The sequence below is a fragment of the Canis lupus genome, chromosome 33 (assembly GCF_048164855.1).
Source record: "Canis lupus baileyi chromosome 33, mCanLup2.hap1, whole genome shotgun sequence".
NCBI classification, from domain to species: domain Eukaryota; kingdom Metazoa; phylum Chordata; class Mammalia; order Carnivora; family Canidae; genus Canis; species Canis lupus.
In genome coordinates, this window is record NC_132870.1 from 10,649,374 (window position 1) to 10,664,107 (window position 14,734).

A 14,734-nucleotide genomic window follows, 5' to 3' on the forward strand; every position below is an offset into this window, starting at 1 on the left:
AATCAGGACATTCCTTTAGTAGGACATCCCTACTAAATGTATCTTATACTGCCCTGTTTTGGGGTGGGGGAGAGTAGATGTTATTTATACCAGGAATGACTTTCCTTTTTGGTTCACGAATAAATACTCTGTCAGTGATTCAATTGGGGCTGTAAACTTAGCCCTGGTGAGAGATCCATTCCCTTCCCAAGAAAGGGTTTGAAGGGTTTGGTTCCTTAGGTGAATGGCAAGTGATATATCCTAATGTCTTGTCCCGGGTTAGCCACCCAGATTACCACACCCTCAAGTGTTTGCAGGAAATATCGTTTGACAAGTACGTATTGGGTGCTAATCTTTTCTCCACCCTTAACCATCATCCTGTCTTGTTAGAATATGGACTATAGTTTTAGATTTCCTGTGGCAAAATAAATGCCTGGCACATTGGAGTAGTTTCCTTCTTGCTTCCTCCCTGCTCTGAAATTCAAATAAGAGTCTGGGTATGTAGAGTTGATCCTGAAGGAGACCTATTATATTAAGCAGCAATAAGAGGTAGCCAGAAATAAAACAGTTTTGCAGCCTTCTTTGTGGCCAAAGTTTGGTCCTACCAGGCTCCTTAAAGTTGCTCTTCTGTTGTAATCACACCAAGCCCAAACTACCTACCTGGTCATTTTATTACCTTTTTCCTGGCCGAAAACTCTTTACATTATATCCACACATCCTGATATATTAGGTTGTTGTGTTTTTATAGAGTTGAATAATTTGGGACATTCTTCTTGGGAAAATTGTTAGCAGTCCTCCCTGTAAAATATCATCCCCCTACTAGAATGATCTCCTTATCCATAATCTATCTATCCTGTTAAATCCCATGTGGAGTATCTTTCATTTAATTTCCTGGTGCTTTGTGTATATGAGTTAGTCATTCATACAAGCCACCTATCAGAATGAATGGATCTTAAAAACATGTAGCATAATGGTGATGTACCATCACCATTTATTTATTTATTTTTTAAAGATTTTATTTATTTATTCATAAGAGACACAGAGAGAGATAAAGAGGCAGAGACACAGGCAGAGAGAGAAGCAGGCTCCGTGCAGAGAGCCCGAAGTGGGACTCGATCCCGGTTCTCCAGGATCCCGCCCTGGGCTGAAGGCGGCGCTAAACTGCCAAGCCACTCGGGCTGCCCTGTACTGCCCTTTTAAAAGATGTGATCATTGCTTACTGTATTAGACATGAATATGTTTCCGTATGGCATAAGTGTAGGTACATTAATAGGTCTGTAGAAATGCTCAAGTTAATATCTCATGTATAGCACTATATGCAAGATAATAGTGGAACTTGGAGATAGAAATGCCATTGGGTCTTCTGTTAATAATCTACTTGGAGAGATGAGTTGGGATACATCAATAGCAACAAAGATTTAAAGAACAGGGTATCAGGAGAAGTCAGAAACTTCTGTTCATTCGTCAGATGTATATATAATCAGTATAATCTCACTGCTTTTAATTGTGTGCTGTGGAGTCTCCCTGTGTTTCTCAGAAAAATAGATGTTATTTCAGATAAGATTGTAACAGGAGACTTAATGTTTGATTTTTAAAGAATTCAAGTGGGACTAACTTTAGGTGGGTTACTGTGACTTCACTTACTCTTTTACCAAGGCGTAAAATTTGAAAGTCAGGCTGTTATCCATGATATACTGCAAACCTTGTCAAGTATAAGTGTTTAATGTTTTTAAGTAAGTAAAAGTAATGCAATCAAGTCTTCAGGAAAGTCATTTTCAGTTGAAAAGTTAGGTCCAAAAAAGGGGGTTAAAGCCTATAGGTAATCACTAAGAATTAGTCTATTCACTAGCCTTCTGAAACTCCTCTTTATAAAAGGATTCTGTTTATTTCATTTCTCCCTTTATTTTCTGATAGTTTACAAACCAAAATAATGTGTCAATTCTGTCTAAATTATAATTACCATTAGGACAAAATACTTCACATTACGAAGATTTCTCAGCAATTGTCAGTTGTCTAGGTTGGTCAGTATCTCATGGTCTATTACTAGTCAACATCTGCTACAGCGAAAATTCCTGTAGCACAAACGGACTGGAAGATTGTGTTGAGTTAATTATTAAGAGACTCTGACCTGTAATTAGAGAAAGATAAAAAGGACTTGAATTCTTAGGTTTGGAATGATTGCATTTCTCCCCGGGTGGGGGTGGGAGGCAGGGGTTGTGTACGATTGGTTGACTAACACAGAAGAAGAGTTTTTATCATCATCGGTCAGCTCACGTTTTTCTCTTTTCCATTGTTTTTAGCCTGAGCCTCCTACAACAAACAAATGGCAGCTGGACAACTGGCTGACCAAAGTCAGCCAACCGGCAGCCCCACCAGACACCCAGGAGGGGAGCGCAGAGCCCCCGCCTCGGCACCCAGACAGTAAGGGCAAGGGGGGAGGCGACAGCAGCGGCCCCACCACTGGTCACGAGCTCTCGGAATCCAAAGATCCTCCCCTCAAGAGCTCCGGCAAAGCCCCCCGGGGCTCCTCCGAGGGCCCTCACCCCGGCAGGAGGAGCTGTCCGAAGTCCCCGGCCCAACAGGAGGCCCTGCCGAGGCAGACTGTGGGAACCAAACAACCCAAGAAGCCGGGCAAGGCCTCCACGCCGGCGGACCCTCGGGCCGGCCTGCAGGTGGAGAGCGAGCCGGGCCCCCCTCCGTCCGGCTCCAGAGACCAGCCTTCCAAAGACAAGCCCAAGGTGAAGACGAAAGGGAGGCCGCGCGCCGGCGACAGCAGGGAGCCCAAGCCCGCCGCGCCCAGCCCCGGTGACCGCAAGAAGCACCAGAGCGGGCCGCTGGCCCCCTCAAAGGCACTCTCGGGCCCCGAGCCCACGAAGGACAATGCGGGGGCCAGGAGCCCCGAGCACTTTGCCCTGGTTCCCCTGACCCAGAGCCAGGGCCCGCCCCACGGCGGTGGCGGCAGGACTAGTGGCTGCCGGCGCGCAGTGGTGGTCCAGGAGGACCGCAGGAAGGACAAGCTCCCGGGGCCTGCCAGAGACACCAAGCTGCTGTCGCCGCTCAGGGACCCTCCTCCCCCACCCATCTTGATGGTGAAGATAACCCTGGACCTTCTTTCTCGGATACCCCAGCTTCCTGGGAAAGGGGGCCGGCAGAAGAAGCCAGAGGACAAGCAGCCCCCCACAGGGAAGAAGCCCGATTTGGAGAAGAGAGGCGCAGACAACTCCAGCAAGTTGGTCAAAAAAAGAAAGGTGAGTGTAGAGGGCAGGGCCGCGCTCTGCAGGGTGGATTGTACCTACTGTTGGCCCGGAGCTGGCTGTGACCCGAATTGTCTTAGAAGAGGCGGGAAGTCTTTGCTTTGATCTGCTATAGCCTTTGCTCCTATACCAGAATGACCCTGTCCCTGGGGACCTGCGTGCTTCCCACTCTGCCGGCAGGCATTACCAAATGCTGGATCCCTTCAGCAGTCTGGCTAGTTTGAGAAGAGGTGAGGCAGTCCTTGAAAAAGCTATCTTGTTTTAGGATAATCTAGCATTTTCAGGTGCACTTTTTTTCTGATAACATTGGTATTTGCCACCTGACCCATTATTAGGTTTTGCCCTTGAAATTAATATCTTACATGAACTGAAATTTTAATCAGTATTCTGAATTACTGAAAGAACTGCTGTATATTAAATCTTACTCTTCTGGTAGGATCCTTTTTAGTACTGATACTATATCTGTATTTTAACTGATGGCTGCCTAACACCTCATTAATTTGAAACTACCAGATTTAGAATTTGTGACCTCTATTAAAGACTTTTATTAATAAGCAGAAAGTTATAAAAATTATAGAGCTATTAAACACGCGGTTAGGATATCTTGTGGAGTAATACCGGGCTGATAAGGATATATTGTGAGGTAATGAAAATCTGTCGTTTCATTTATCACCATTTTTGGAGATTTCATTTAAGGAACAAACACAATGAAAAAAAACCACATTTGTACATTACTTAAGATCCTGAGTTAACTTGGACATACCACTATTTTGGATAGTCTCATTTCTTCCTATATCCTGAATCACTGAGCCCCCGATACACTTTTTGCTGATGCTTCATGGTGAAAGATAAGTGAATTTTTCCCCTAGTGGCATTCCAACCTAATCTGTTCCAGATTCAGAGTAAAAGGCACGGGAAGGGCCAACTCTTTCCTGCTGACAAGGGATAAAAATTTTAACACTTTTATAAGTACACCAAAAACTTCTTACTCAGTCGTGGAAGTTGAACTAAGAATAACAAAGGACAAAAAGATCCTGAAGCCTGTTGTCCCGTCTGTGTGATTCCACCAATTACTCCACCAGGTTAAAAATATAACATGACTTTATCAAATAGCACAGGGTGACTGTTTTCTCCAGAAGCTCGTTGAATGAGATGTGAGGGTGTGTATTACCACTGTAACCGCAGCTGGCAGCTCAAGTCCTAATTGGTAGTGCTGCTCCAGCTAGAGGAGGGCATATTCCCATGTCAGGGAACTTTTCAAATGATATGTGTGTGTGTTAAAGGTATAAAACTTTATGGATGAAATGGCGATGGATCTGGCTAGGAAAAAAACGCCTGCATCTCATATCCCTGAGAAAGGTTCAGAAATACACTCCTTGGGGCCCTTGAGTGGCTCAGTCAGTTAGGCCTATGAATCTTGGTTTTAGCTCAGGTTATGGTCTCATGGGTCTTGGGATCAAGCCCCTTGTGGGGCCCCATGCTCTGCATGGAGTCTGCTTGAAGTCTCTCTCCCTCTGCCCTGCCCCCCACTCCCTGTCTCTGTAAAATAAATAAATCTTAATAAATAAATAAATAAATAGATAGATAGATAAATAAATAAATAAAACACAACCCTCCTTCACCTCCCCTTCCTCCTGGGAAATATTTTATCACTTACCTCTCACCTGTCATGGTCCTGTCTAATCTCAAGTGAACCTTCTGCATTAGCTGGATTGGGGAGAAGTATTCGCTTCTAAAATACTAACCGGATGGGAATATTAGAAATTGGAGGCTCTGCAGACAGTTCTCAGTCCCAGTCCATACCCCAGTGCAAGTCTAGAAGCATTGTTTGCAGCTCCGGAACAGGAAAGTCAGCTCTCCCTGTTGAGTATTTGAGCTGTGCGCTCTAGGCTCTAGAAAGCCATTCCCAGCCCTTGGCCCTGCTCCACCAGGGCGGCTCATTTATCTCTCTCTGTTTGGAGGATGGAGAGATAATGACCTGCTCATCTGAGTCAGATACATGCTTGCTTGAATGCTTTGGAAGGCAGGGAGAGATCTGCCCCTGGGAACAGTTTACCTCTCTGCTGTGATACTGACAGGATCAGGGTCTGAACCAGTGGTTCCAAACCCTGGCTACACATGATGGTCACCTGGGGAAGCCTTTATTGCCTATGGCAGGATTTGCACCCCCTACCTTACCCCCTCCATTGGTGTTTTCTAAATCCTAATGTCTAGCAGAGCTGGGAACTGCTGGAGCAGAGCCATACCACAGGGCTGAGATTGTACAAAGCTAGTTCTTTGGTTCAAGAAGTTCCTCCACTGTGCTACATTTGAACATCTTGGATCTAGGCAACCAGGAATTCCTTGCCAAAGTATATCACTAGTTAGAAGCTTTCAGATAAATCAATTTAAAAATAATCAACTGTATACTTTTTTCATGATCAGAGAATCACAGTCTTTTGGGTTTATTCCTGCTGTGTGCCCGATATTAGGAATATTGAGCATATGAACCTGAGATCCTGCCCTATATGGGTGGACTTCATCCTGTCCGGACCCTGATTCACCTGTTCAGGCCTTCCCCACAGAGCAGCTGTTCCCCCCAACATGTGCACCTGGGCCTCAAGGCAGGCAGGGCTGTTCTCAGGTTAAGCCTGTGCACTCTTTCACAAACTCAGATGGTGACGATTTGTTCATCTTCATTTTAAGTGTGAACACTAGAAAAAGATCTGTGAGGAAGTAATGAGAACAGTTGAAGAACATGCCTGGTTCTTCACATGAGTGAAATTTCATTTTTCTTTTGTATTTTCTTTCTTTATTTTGTAGTAGACCCCATGCCCAACATGGGTCTTGAACTCATGACCCTGCTATTGAGTTGTATGCTCTCCTGACTGCACCAGCCAGGCACCCCTGAACTTTAGCTTTTCGTTTAAACTCTGTTTCTTTCATGGTGCCAAATTTAGCAAACATTTTCAGAGAGTTAACCAATCCTTGTAACGATTTTAGACTTAAAAGCATGAGAAGATAATCCTAAAGACATAATGGTGGGTTGTGGCAGCTCTGATGAAGCTGTCACATGTTGCCTCTGGAGAAAAGGACGAGGCAGGGAGGCAGGTCATGACGAAAAATGGAGAAAAGTGTGGGAGTAAATAGGCATGACTTGACATCATGCTCCCTACAGAAACTGCAGAATTTCATCATCTAGCTTACAATTTAGAATTTAAAATACTACTTGTATTTTCACTTACTTAATTCATAAATCAAGCTGATGTCTTTGCAGACTAGGAAGACAAACGGAAGTCAGGAAGTACAATATAATGAAAACAGTGCAGCACAATTGAGCATATTCTAATGACACATCTAACGTGCATAGAGCTCCATGTATGACTTTAGCATATTCTAGGCACTTTTGTAGATCATATCTCATTTAATTTCAATCATTGTATAGATCGCCTTTCAAATAAAATGCCAGACTGTCCTAACCATCATGTAGACAAATATCTCTGTCCTTTCATTTTTCTAAATAATGGCTTCACTGACCAAGATGCTTTGGCATTTTGGGAAATAACATTTCAGAGCTATCAATTATGTCAGTTTTGGGGAACGGGAAAAGGAAATTATGGGATGTGATGGGAGTGCGCATTTTTATTGCTTGTGAATGGTTGGTTCAGTCCCTTCCTTCTATCCAAGATCTGACCATCTTTATTTGGATTGTTTATTCAGACCAACATTCCCAGTTATTCTTCAAAATCAAGGGTTTAAAACGTCATCCCTTATAGTTTCCTAAGGCCATTGATGTCTAATTTCATCATGTTTTGTTAGTTACCCCAAGAAGGGCCTCATAAACATATGAGCATGATAGTGAAGACTGATTTAAACTGTTCTTATGGGGGTACCTGGGGGGCTCATTCCGTTAAGCATGTGCCTTTGGCTCAGGTCATGATCTCAGGGTCCTGGGATTGAGCACTGCTTCAGGCTCCCTGCTAAGCAGGGAGCCTGCTTCTCCCTTTCCTTCTCCCCCTGCTTATGCTCTCTTTCTCTGACAAACAAATAAAATCTTTAAAATAAATAAATAAACCATCCTCATGCCTGTGTGTTTCGTCACCAAGAAGGGGGGAAAATGGGTTTTTTGTAATACTTATCCCAGTGCCTCTAATCTGTCTTCTCAGTAAGTCCCCACCCTCGTTCTTGGTGCTGATTGGCACTGTATCATCGTCTTCTTGAACCTCCTGCAGGGACACACCTCGAATTTCCCAGATGGCTGCTTCTCTACTTTTCCTAACCCCAGGTGCTACCAAGCCCATTTGCTTCCCTGAGGGAGATGACAGCCTTAGAGTTTGAGTGCTAAGAGCCTGTGGGTTGCTTGTACAGCTGCTCCCTTTCCTAGGTGAGATCTGGGAAAGCTCTCACATCACCTGGCTGCTTAGCCAACGTAGTTCTGGAACTCCTGTGTGCTCACTCTGCCCAGTCCAGTGATGTTCGTTCTTCTCTTTCACACCTGATGGGTTTTTTGTTTGTTTGTTTGCTTTTGTTTTGGTACACAGGTATCTGGTTGGGGGGATTATTGGAGAGAAGCACAAGGTCATAGTTCAGGATGGGTTCACGGACTCTGATAGTGTCATCCCTGGCTCAGTCCTTCCATTGTCCCCATTCTTGCCACTCCAGGGCCTGCGCCCTCATCCCCACCCATTTCCCTTTCAGAAGCTCGTCGTCTCTATCATAGCTAACTAAGCATCAGGGAGACCAACCTTCTACCTGTTAGAAACTCTGTGGCCTGAAATGAGTGTCCATCCTAGAAAAGCTGTCTTCATTTTCCCTCTGCTACCTGTAGGTACTTAGATGGTGAGCCAGATGCCAGGGCAGGCATGAGGCCGCTCTCTCCCAGAAACCACCCTGGCTCAGCACTGTCCCATCTCTTCCTTTTATGGTCTTCATACTTGCCCTTCTGCTGTACCCTGTAGGTGGAGCAGTTTTTGGCAGATAATCTGGGCCACCTGATCCAACTGGTTGAGAAAAGCAAACAAGTCAACAGCCTCCTTTTGTTGTGTAGATGCAGGCTTGTGGAGATGCTTATCCTTCTGGAAAAAGGGAACTTCCAAAGCCCAGACCTCATACAGGGTTGACCTGTAAGTAAGCCACGGGCACAGGAGACTTCTTTTTTCTCTTGAAGAGTGAGTACCCCACTCTTGTCTCATTTTCAAATGGCTTCTTGTCCCAGAAAAACCTTCAGAAGTCCTTGCCTCCTGCTTTTCAGTCTTGGAATTCAAGACTGCATCTCCTGCCACTGAGTGTTGCTGGACTCCCTGCTTGCTTTCCTAAATCCACCCCCTGAGAGTTGTCGCACAGCCCAGCTTGCCCAGGGGCCTCCACTGCACCCTTCAGCTGCTCAGCTTGTGCCACTTGACAAACGTTTATTCCGGGGAAGCCTCTGTGACTGTTCCAGACAGAAGATGACAAGGTTTCAAGTGCATAGTGTACGGAAGTACTGACCTCAAGCCCACAGGCTTGAACTCAGTCAAGCAAGGAAAATCACAAGAAGGGGAATGTTGTTTGATTTAGTTTAATGGCTTACTTTCTCCTAGCTTACCAAATATTATCTGTTTGTAAGTTCTGCGTATCAGTGTAATGAGCATATTATTGCCAACATGGGTGTTAAATGCTAGTGTCAAAGTTCGTGTGTTTGGTGATTTCTTGAGGGTTATTTTGGCTGTTCTCTTGAGTCACCGACTGGCACAAGCCAAGGTTATGTCCAGTTTGTGAGGATTGACTCACTATGAATCTTATTTTCATGTGTGGTATATAAGGTCTACCACTTTGGGTTACCGGCATGTCCTAAGCAGCATGAAGATATACAAACAAAAACTAACTCTCCACCTCTGGGGTTTGGTGGGGTTTTTTTGTTTTGTTTTGTTTTGTTTTGTTTTTAAGGAAGTAACCTTGTGGACAGTTTATGCCTGGTTTTCCCTTGGGGACTTATTCTCTGTGTCATTAATTGGCTGGAAATACCTTCCACTGGAAAAAGTATATATTGCCAACTACCTCCTGTACAAGTTAATATCTGTCTGGGTATTTTAGCAAATTCTGTGACTTGGCCTAAAGGTAAATCTCCCATCTTTTTGCATGGCTTGCTAGGCCAACTTTCTAGCCCTTAATTTAAAACTGAGAACTCACTGGGCCCAGTGGTGGCAGAGACTCTTGGCACAGTAGGCTCCTTTTTTTTTTTTTTTTTTTTTTTTAAGATTTTATTTATTTACTCATGAGAGAGACACAGAGAGAGAGGCAGAGACACAGGCAGAGGGAGAAGCAGGCTCCATGCAGGAAGCCTGACGTGGGACTCCATCCCCGGTCTCCAAGATTAGGCCCTGGGCTGAAGGCAGATGCTCAACCTCTGAGCTACCCGGGCTTCCCAGGCACAGTAGGGTTTTAACTGACAGGGAGAATAGTAGGGTTCTGTTTTAACCCAGTCATTTCCAATTCACTCTCTTCTCTGCCAACATTGATGGTCTCTGGAATGTTAGCAGGACGAGTTGAATTGTGGATCTGTGTGCTGTGCAGAACCCCACCTAGGAGGGCTCCCCTGGCATGTGCCGGTACCTTTCATTTTCATGTCTTCTGAATTGTGCTCCAGAATTCTGCGGCCGGCCCCTGCTGCATGCCACAAGAGAAATAGCTGTGTGAATTGCCCTCTCCTTGTTCAGCTGTGCCTTTGAGATGTGCCTATTTATGTACCTCACATCATCTCCTTACCTGCTCTCCCAAGATGTTTTTTCTCTGGTCTTCTGTAATAAATGGTTATTATTTCTGGGCAACTGGTCTCTTTTTTATCTTATCTAACCCATACATTTTTTTTTTTAATTTTATTTATCAGAGGAAGTGAGGAGCAGAGGGGGAGGGAGAAAGAGAATCAATCCCAAGCAGACTCCCCACTGATCACAGAGCCCAGCATGGGGTTCCATCCCACCACCTCGAGATCATGACCTGAGCCAGTATCCAGCGTTAGACACTTAAATGACTGAGCCACCCAGGGGCCCCTCACCTGTACATTACATAGTTTCTTCTTTGCATTGACTAGTTGGAAGTTCAGAGTGCAATTTACAGATTGGCACTAGAAAACTGTAGCACAGCACTGCAGTAGCACAGTACTATAGCAGTACAATGTAAACCACATATGTTATTTTATTTTTTTTACATATGTAATTTTAAATTTTCTAGTAGCTACATTTAAAAATATAAAAAGACCAAAAAAAAACTAGTGAAAATAATTTTTAGATTTTTATTTAATCCAGCATATCTAAAACAGCACCACTTGAACATTTAATCGATATAAAAATCATTACATTTCCCATTTTTTGCACTAAGCCTTTGAACTTGGTCCCTTTGGACTAGCTGTGTTGGAGTTCCATCTAGATACTGTCTGGTGGCTGTCGGGAGTGCACAGGCCATGCAGAATCGGCCTCTAGGAGAGTGAAAGCCTGCCCTTGGATTTCATTTCTCTTCTCTACCCATATTTTCCCTTCTTAATATTTTCACTTGTACACACATCAGGAGATTGGAGGTATTAGGTACCTTGAATGATCCATTTTGAAAGGAGACAAACTTTTTCCAGTGGAGTTGTGAAGGGCTGAGTGGACGTGTATGCTCAGGCACATTGGTTTGCAGAATATCTGGTGGAGGAGGGGCATGTTTTTCCTGTTACCCTTCCTTTGAGTGGGGTCAGGCTGCCTATTAACGTCTGGGCAGAGCTTGAGCCTGCACATCTTAACTTACTGCTTTTTCTTGGAGAAATTCAGGGAATGAGGGAGAGACAGCGGTGAAAACTGGGGCCTCCCACTATCAGTTAATTTGAAGAACGTTTTTTTCCTTTAAGGCATTAAGAGAGGATTTCAGGTTTTTTAGGGATTGTCCTAGATTGGGTGGTGTCCCAGATTTCTCTCTTGGTGAACAACTGACAGTTGGAGGAGTTTAGTTCTAAATGTGCATCAGAATTAATTGAAGGACTCCCACCAATCACTGCACTGTCACTTGTTGTTCTTCCCATGGAGTCATTACGTGAGCCCAGACCAGTGGGAAGGAGGCCACTGTGAAGTCACTGAGTCTACGTGAGACTTGCTGTAAGCTTGGTCTGTGTGTTGACAAGTGAAAAAGACTTTTGCCATGAAGAATTCTTTGTTCTCTTAATGATTGCGTGTGTTTATCTTGCACTTTAGTTGGTGTAAACAGATGTTTTTGAGGTATGTGACTCTCCATAGAATTAGATAGCTCTTCTGCTCATACTCTTCTCTCATTAAAATTATACTTACCCTTCATTTTTTTTCAAATTTTTTGAAAAATAGAAACACGTGTGTCCATATGTATATATATAAAGATAAAGACAATCTCTTAAAAAGAAATTAGTGGGTATAAGTATATAAGCAGATAGTCCTTTTGAAAGAGAGAGGCTGTCCTTATAAAAATCATCTGTTGTTACTTGCTGTGAATATGCATGTTTTATTCTTTTATATTTAGAAAAACATCAGTGAGATATTGAGGACCATTACTTACCCTTCTGTTGTCAGCTATGATTTAGACATCCTCCCTTCCCTGGGTGGGAAGAATATGCCTTCCTTATGTGAAAACCTGTCTCAGTACAAATCTCATCAAATCTCGATTGCTTCCCTCAACCCCCCGAAATACAGTGTACGTACTTGTAAGTTTGCTGTGTGTGGAGGTGTCACCAGAAGTCTAATTACTCTTACTCCATTTGCTGTGTAGCATTTTCTGTTTTATCTGTACACCTGTGTTCCTAACAGTGTACTTTGTCATGCAACGCTAACAGGCTGAAGCTGAGAAAGACCATGACAGCAAGAAAGCCAGACTGGAGAAAGAAACCAAGTTGCAGTCATTATCTTCATCCCCCCACAAAGAATCTTCCAAAACAAAGTGAGTATAGAGATTAGCAGCGGCCTTGAAAGGTGATCAAGTCTTCCCCAGGCTCGACAGGGCAAAATCATTTTTCTTCTGCAGTAGGAGTGGATCAACACACTGTCTAGCTCATTTTGATGACTTGCTAAGTTCGTTTCATGTTGCTTTCATCCACGAGGCCCTTTTGGGAATGAACAGTTCATTGAGCCCAAACCTAGGTTTATCAAAGACATTTTAACAATGGAAAATTTCCTGAACATCTGGAAGTAATTTCTTTCTAAAATAATTTTTAATGAAAAAGGAAGGGTACTCTTATAATCCCTACTTTGCAGAATTGGAGACAGAGGCACAGAGAGAAAGTGACGCCAATAGTCACAAAATTCTTGACAGATGGAACTACCACTTGAACCCCGGGAGCCTGGGAACATCCAGGCTGACTCACTAAGTCTCCTGCTTTGGGGAGAGGTGGCCACAGGGCAGGCGGCTAATTCCAGGAAGTTGTGAATATAAAAAGTTATTATTCACTCCCTGGTTTATTCAAGAAATCACTGCATAAAATGACCTGGCAAAAGAAAGTAAATGCATAGTGTCACTGGGTGGGAGCCAACAGATTTGAGAGGGAGGGTGGAAGAAGGAGCAGAGAGAAGGTGACAGCTGGGCTTGCCCGCTTGTCCAGCAAAGGTCCAGGTTGGGGCACAGCTAATGAGATTAACTTGGTTGGGGAAGTTAGGATCTCTGGCAGACTCTATGAGTTTAGTGACAAATCACACAACTTAATCCATTATTCATAGATAGGACTAGATCTCTCAGAGGTACCTGAAGTCCCTGAAGTTTGGCCTTTCTATAAGAATGGATTTCATGCTCTGTGATTTGTTAATTTTTGGTGTCAGCAGCCATTTTACAACTAAACTACTAAGCTAATGTGTTTCGTGTTCTGCCTTAACTTAGTTTTGTGTGATGTTTCCTTCCAGAACACCCAGGCCCTCCTCTGAGCCCTCAAAGAAGGAGATGCTTCCCCCCCCACCTGTGTCATCCTCATCCTCATCCTCATCCTCCCAGAAGCCATCCAAGCCTGCACAAAAGAGGCCAAGGCGGGAAGCTGATCCCTCCAGCCAAGACGCTTCCCAAAGTGCCAGTAGTAGCAAGGGCAACCACAAAGACTCTTCCACTCCCAAGCACAGAAAAGTAGAGGGGAAGGGATCTGGAAGCAGTACAGAGCACAAGGTAAGCAGGCAAGGCTGGAACTTAACGGAACGGAATACATCAACACATCATTACATCTTTACTTTAAATTCCCAAATAAGAGAAGTTCCCAATGATGATTTTTCAGAACTCTTCATCACTGTTAATAAGGCAATAATGAGTTATTTGTGTTTAAACTTATAGAGGGAGAGTAAAAAAGGGAGAAGGAGAATAAAAAAGATGACTACTATTCCATGTTGTTTAGATGTCAGTTTATTCTTCTTAAAGTGGTTCAGAGGTGAAAGATCAGAATAGATTTTATCGTGCTGATTTTCTATCAGTTGTCTTGCAGTAAAGAATGCTACCTGGTTAGTTCTTGGTTTGCATGTCACCTACTGTCGTTATTGGCTGTAATGGGAAAAATGTAGCCACTTTCTCTTCTGCTGACCTGGGCTGGGTGGGTGTGTATGTGTGTCAACTAAGAGAAAATGTTATGTTTAGCTTATCTGTGCTCTTTGACATTTTTGTCTTACATCTTTCTAGTCCTCAGTATAACCAGAGCCTATAGTTTCAGTTGAATCTAGTTGGGAAAATGGGTGACCAAGCTGAATTGTACAGTGCTTGATTTTCTCTGTTCTGAACTGGTATTTTGGTCTAATTTAGAGGGGTGGTCAGTGGTTTTAACTGTTGGAGTGTGAGCTGTATGATGATTTTTTTTAAAGGGATCTTCTGGAGATAGTGCATATCCTTTTCTAGTGCCTTCTTTGCCAAATGGTAACTCTAAACCAGGGAAGCCTCCAGTGAAGCCTGACAGGTAAGACCTTGAGTGTTCTGTCCCCCTCAACCCCGTTCATTTGAAACCGCCCCCCCCCCCCCCCATCTCCTCCCATCCTTTTTCTGCCCTCATAGTCTTAAGGTCATCTTGTCCCAGTCTTAATAATTCCAGGTTCCTGTGACCCACCCCTGATGTTTGCTTCTCTTTCAGACAACAAGCAGATTTTCACAGGAAGGAGGCCAAAAAGTTGAAGCAAAAAGCAGAGTTAATGGTCAGTTTGGCTCTTTCATCCCTTTGGTAGAAAGTTTTCTGATAAGATAGATATCTGTTATCTCATTGAATTCCCTATCACTGGACGGCAGGGGTGGGGTGGGGAGGGCCAACATGGGCTGCGAAATAAGCGGGATCAGCGGGTCTTAAGGAGTGAGGGGTAAGGGATTCTTAGTGAAATTATTTTCTTTGACTCCATCTGAACATAGGCAAATGTACAGGGTACCTAGTGACAAGTTTTATATGTAAATGAATGGAAGTTAAATCCACCCAAAAGTGTTTGATTTAATTAATATATGCCACTGGATCAGTGGATCAGTTCTTTGGATGTAGAAGACAAGGTCTGCTATTCAAAGTCTGTCAGTTTGTGTTTAACCTGAAACATTTCAGGAGATGA

At 43.7% G+C, this 14,734-nt stretch overlaps 1 protein-coding gene across 5 annotated transcripts in view; it reads left to right on the top strand.

Annotated features, from left to right (window-relative positions):
* AFF1 (ALF transcription elongation factor 1) overlaps window positions 1–14,734 on the top strand; it is a 201,017-nt gene that overhangs the window by 172,473 nt on the left and 13,810 nt on the right. For all 5 annotated transcript variants that reach the window (XM_072810039.1, XM_072810037.1, XM_072810038.1 and 2 more), the window contains 5 exons: window positions 2,280–3,227; window positions 12,025–12,128; window positions 13,082–13,334; window positions 14,015–14,106; window positions 14,278–14,338. In XM_072810039.1, the coding sequence (XP_072666140.1) occupies window positions 2,280–3,227; window positions 12,025–12,128; window positions 13,082–13,334; window positions 14,015–14,106; window positions 14,278–14,338 (1,458 nt within the window). The remainder of the gene's footprint in view (window positions 1–2,279; window positions 3,228–12,024; window positions 12,129–13,081; window positions 13,335–14,014; window positions 14,107–14,277; window positions 14,339–14,734) is intronic.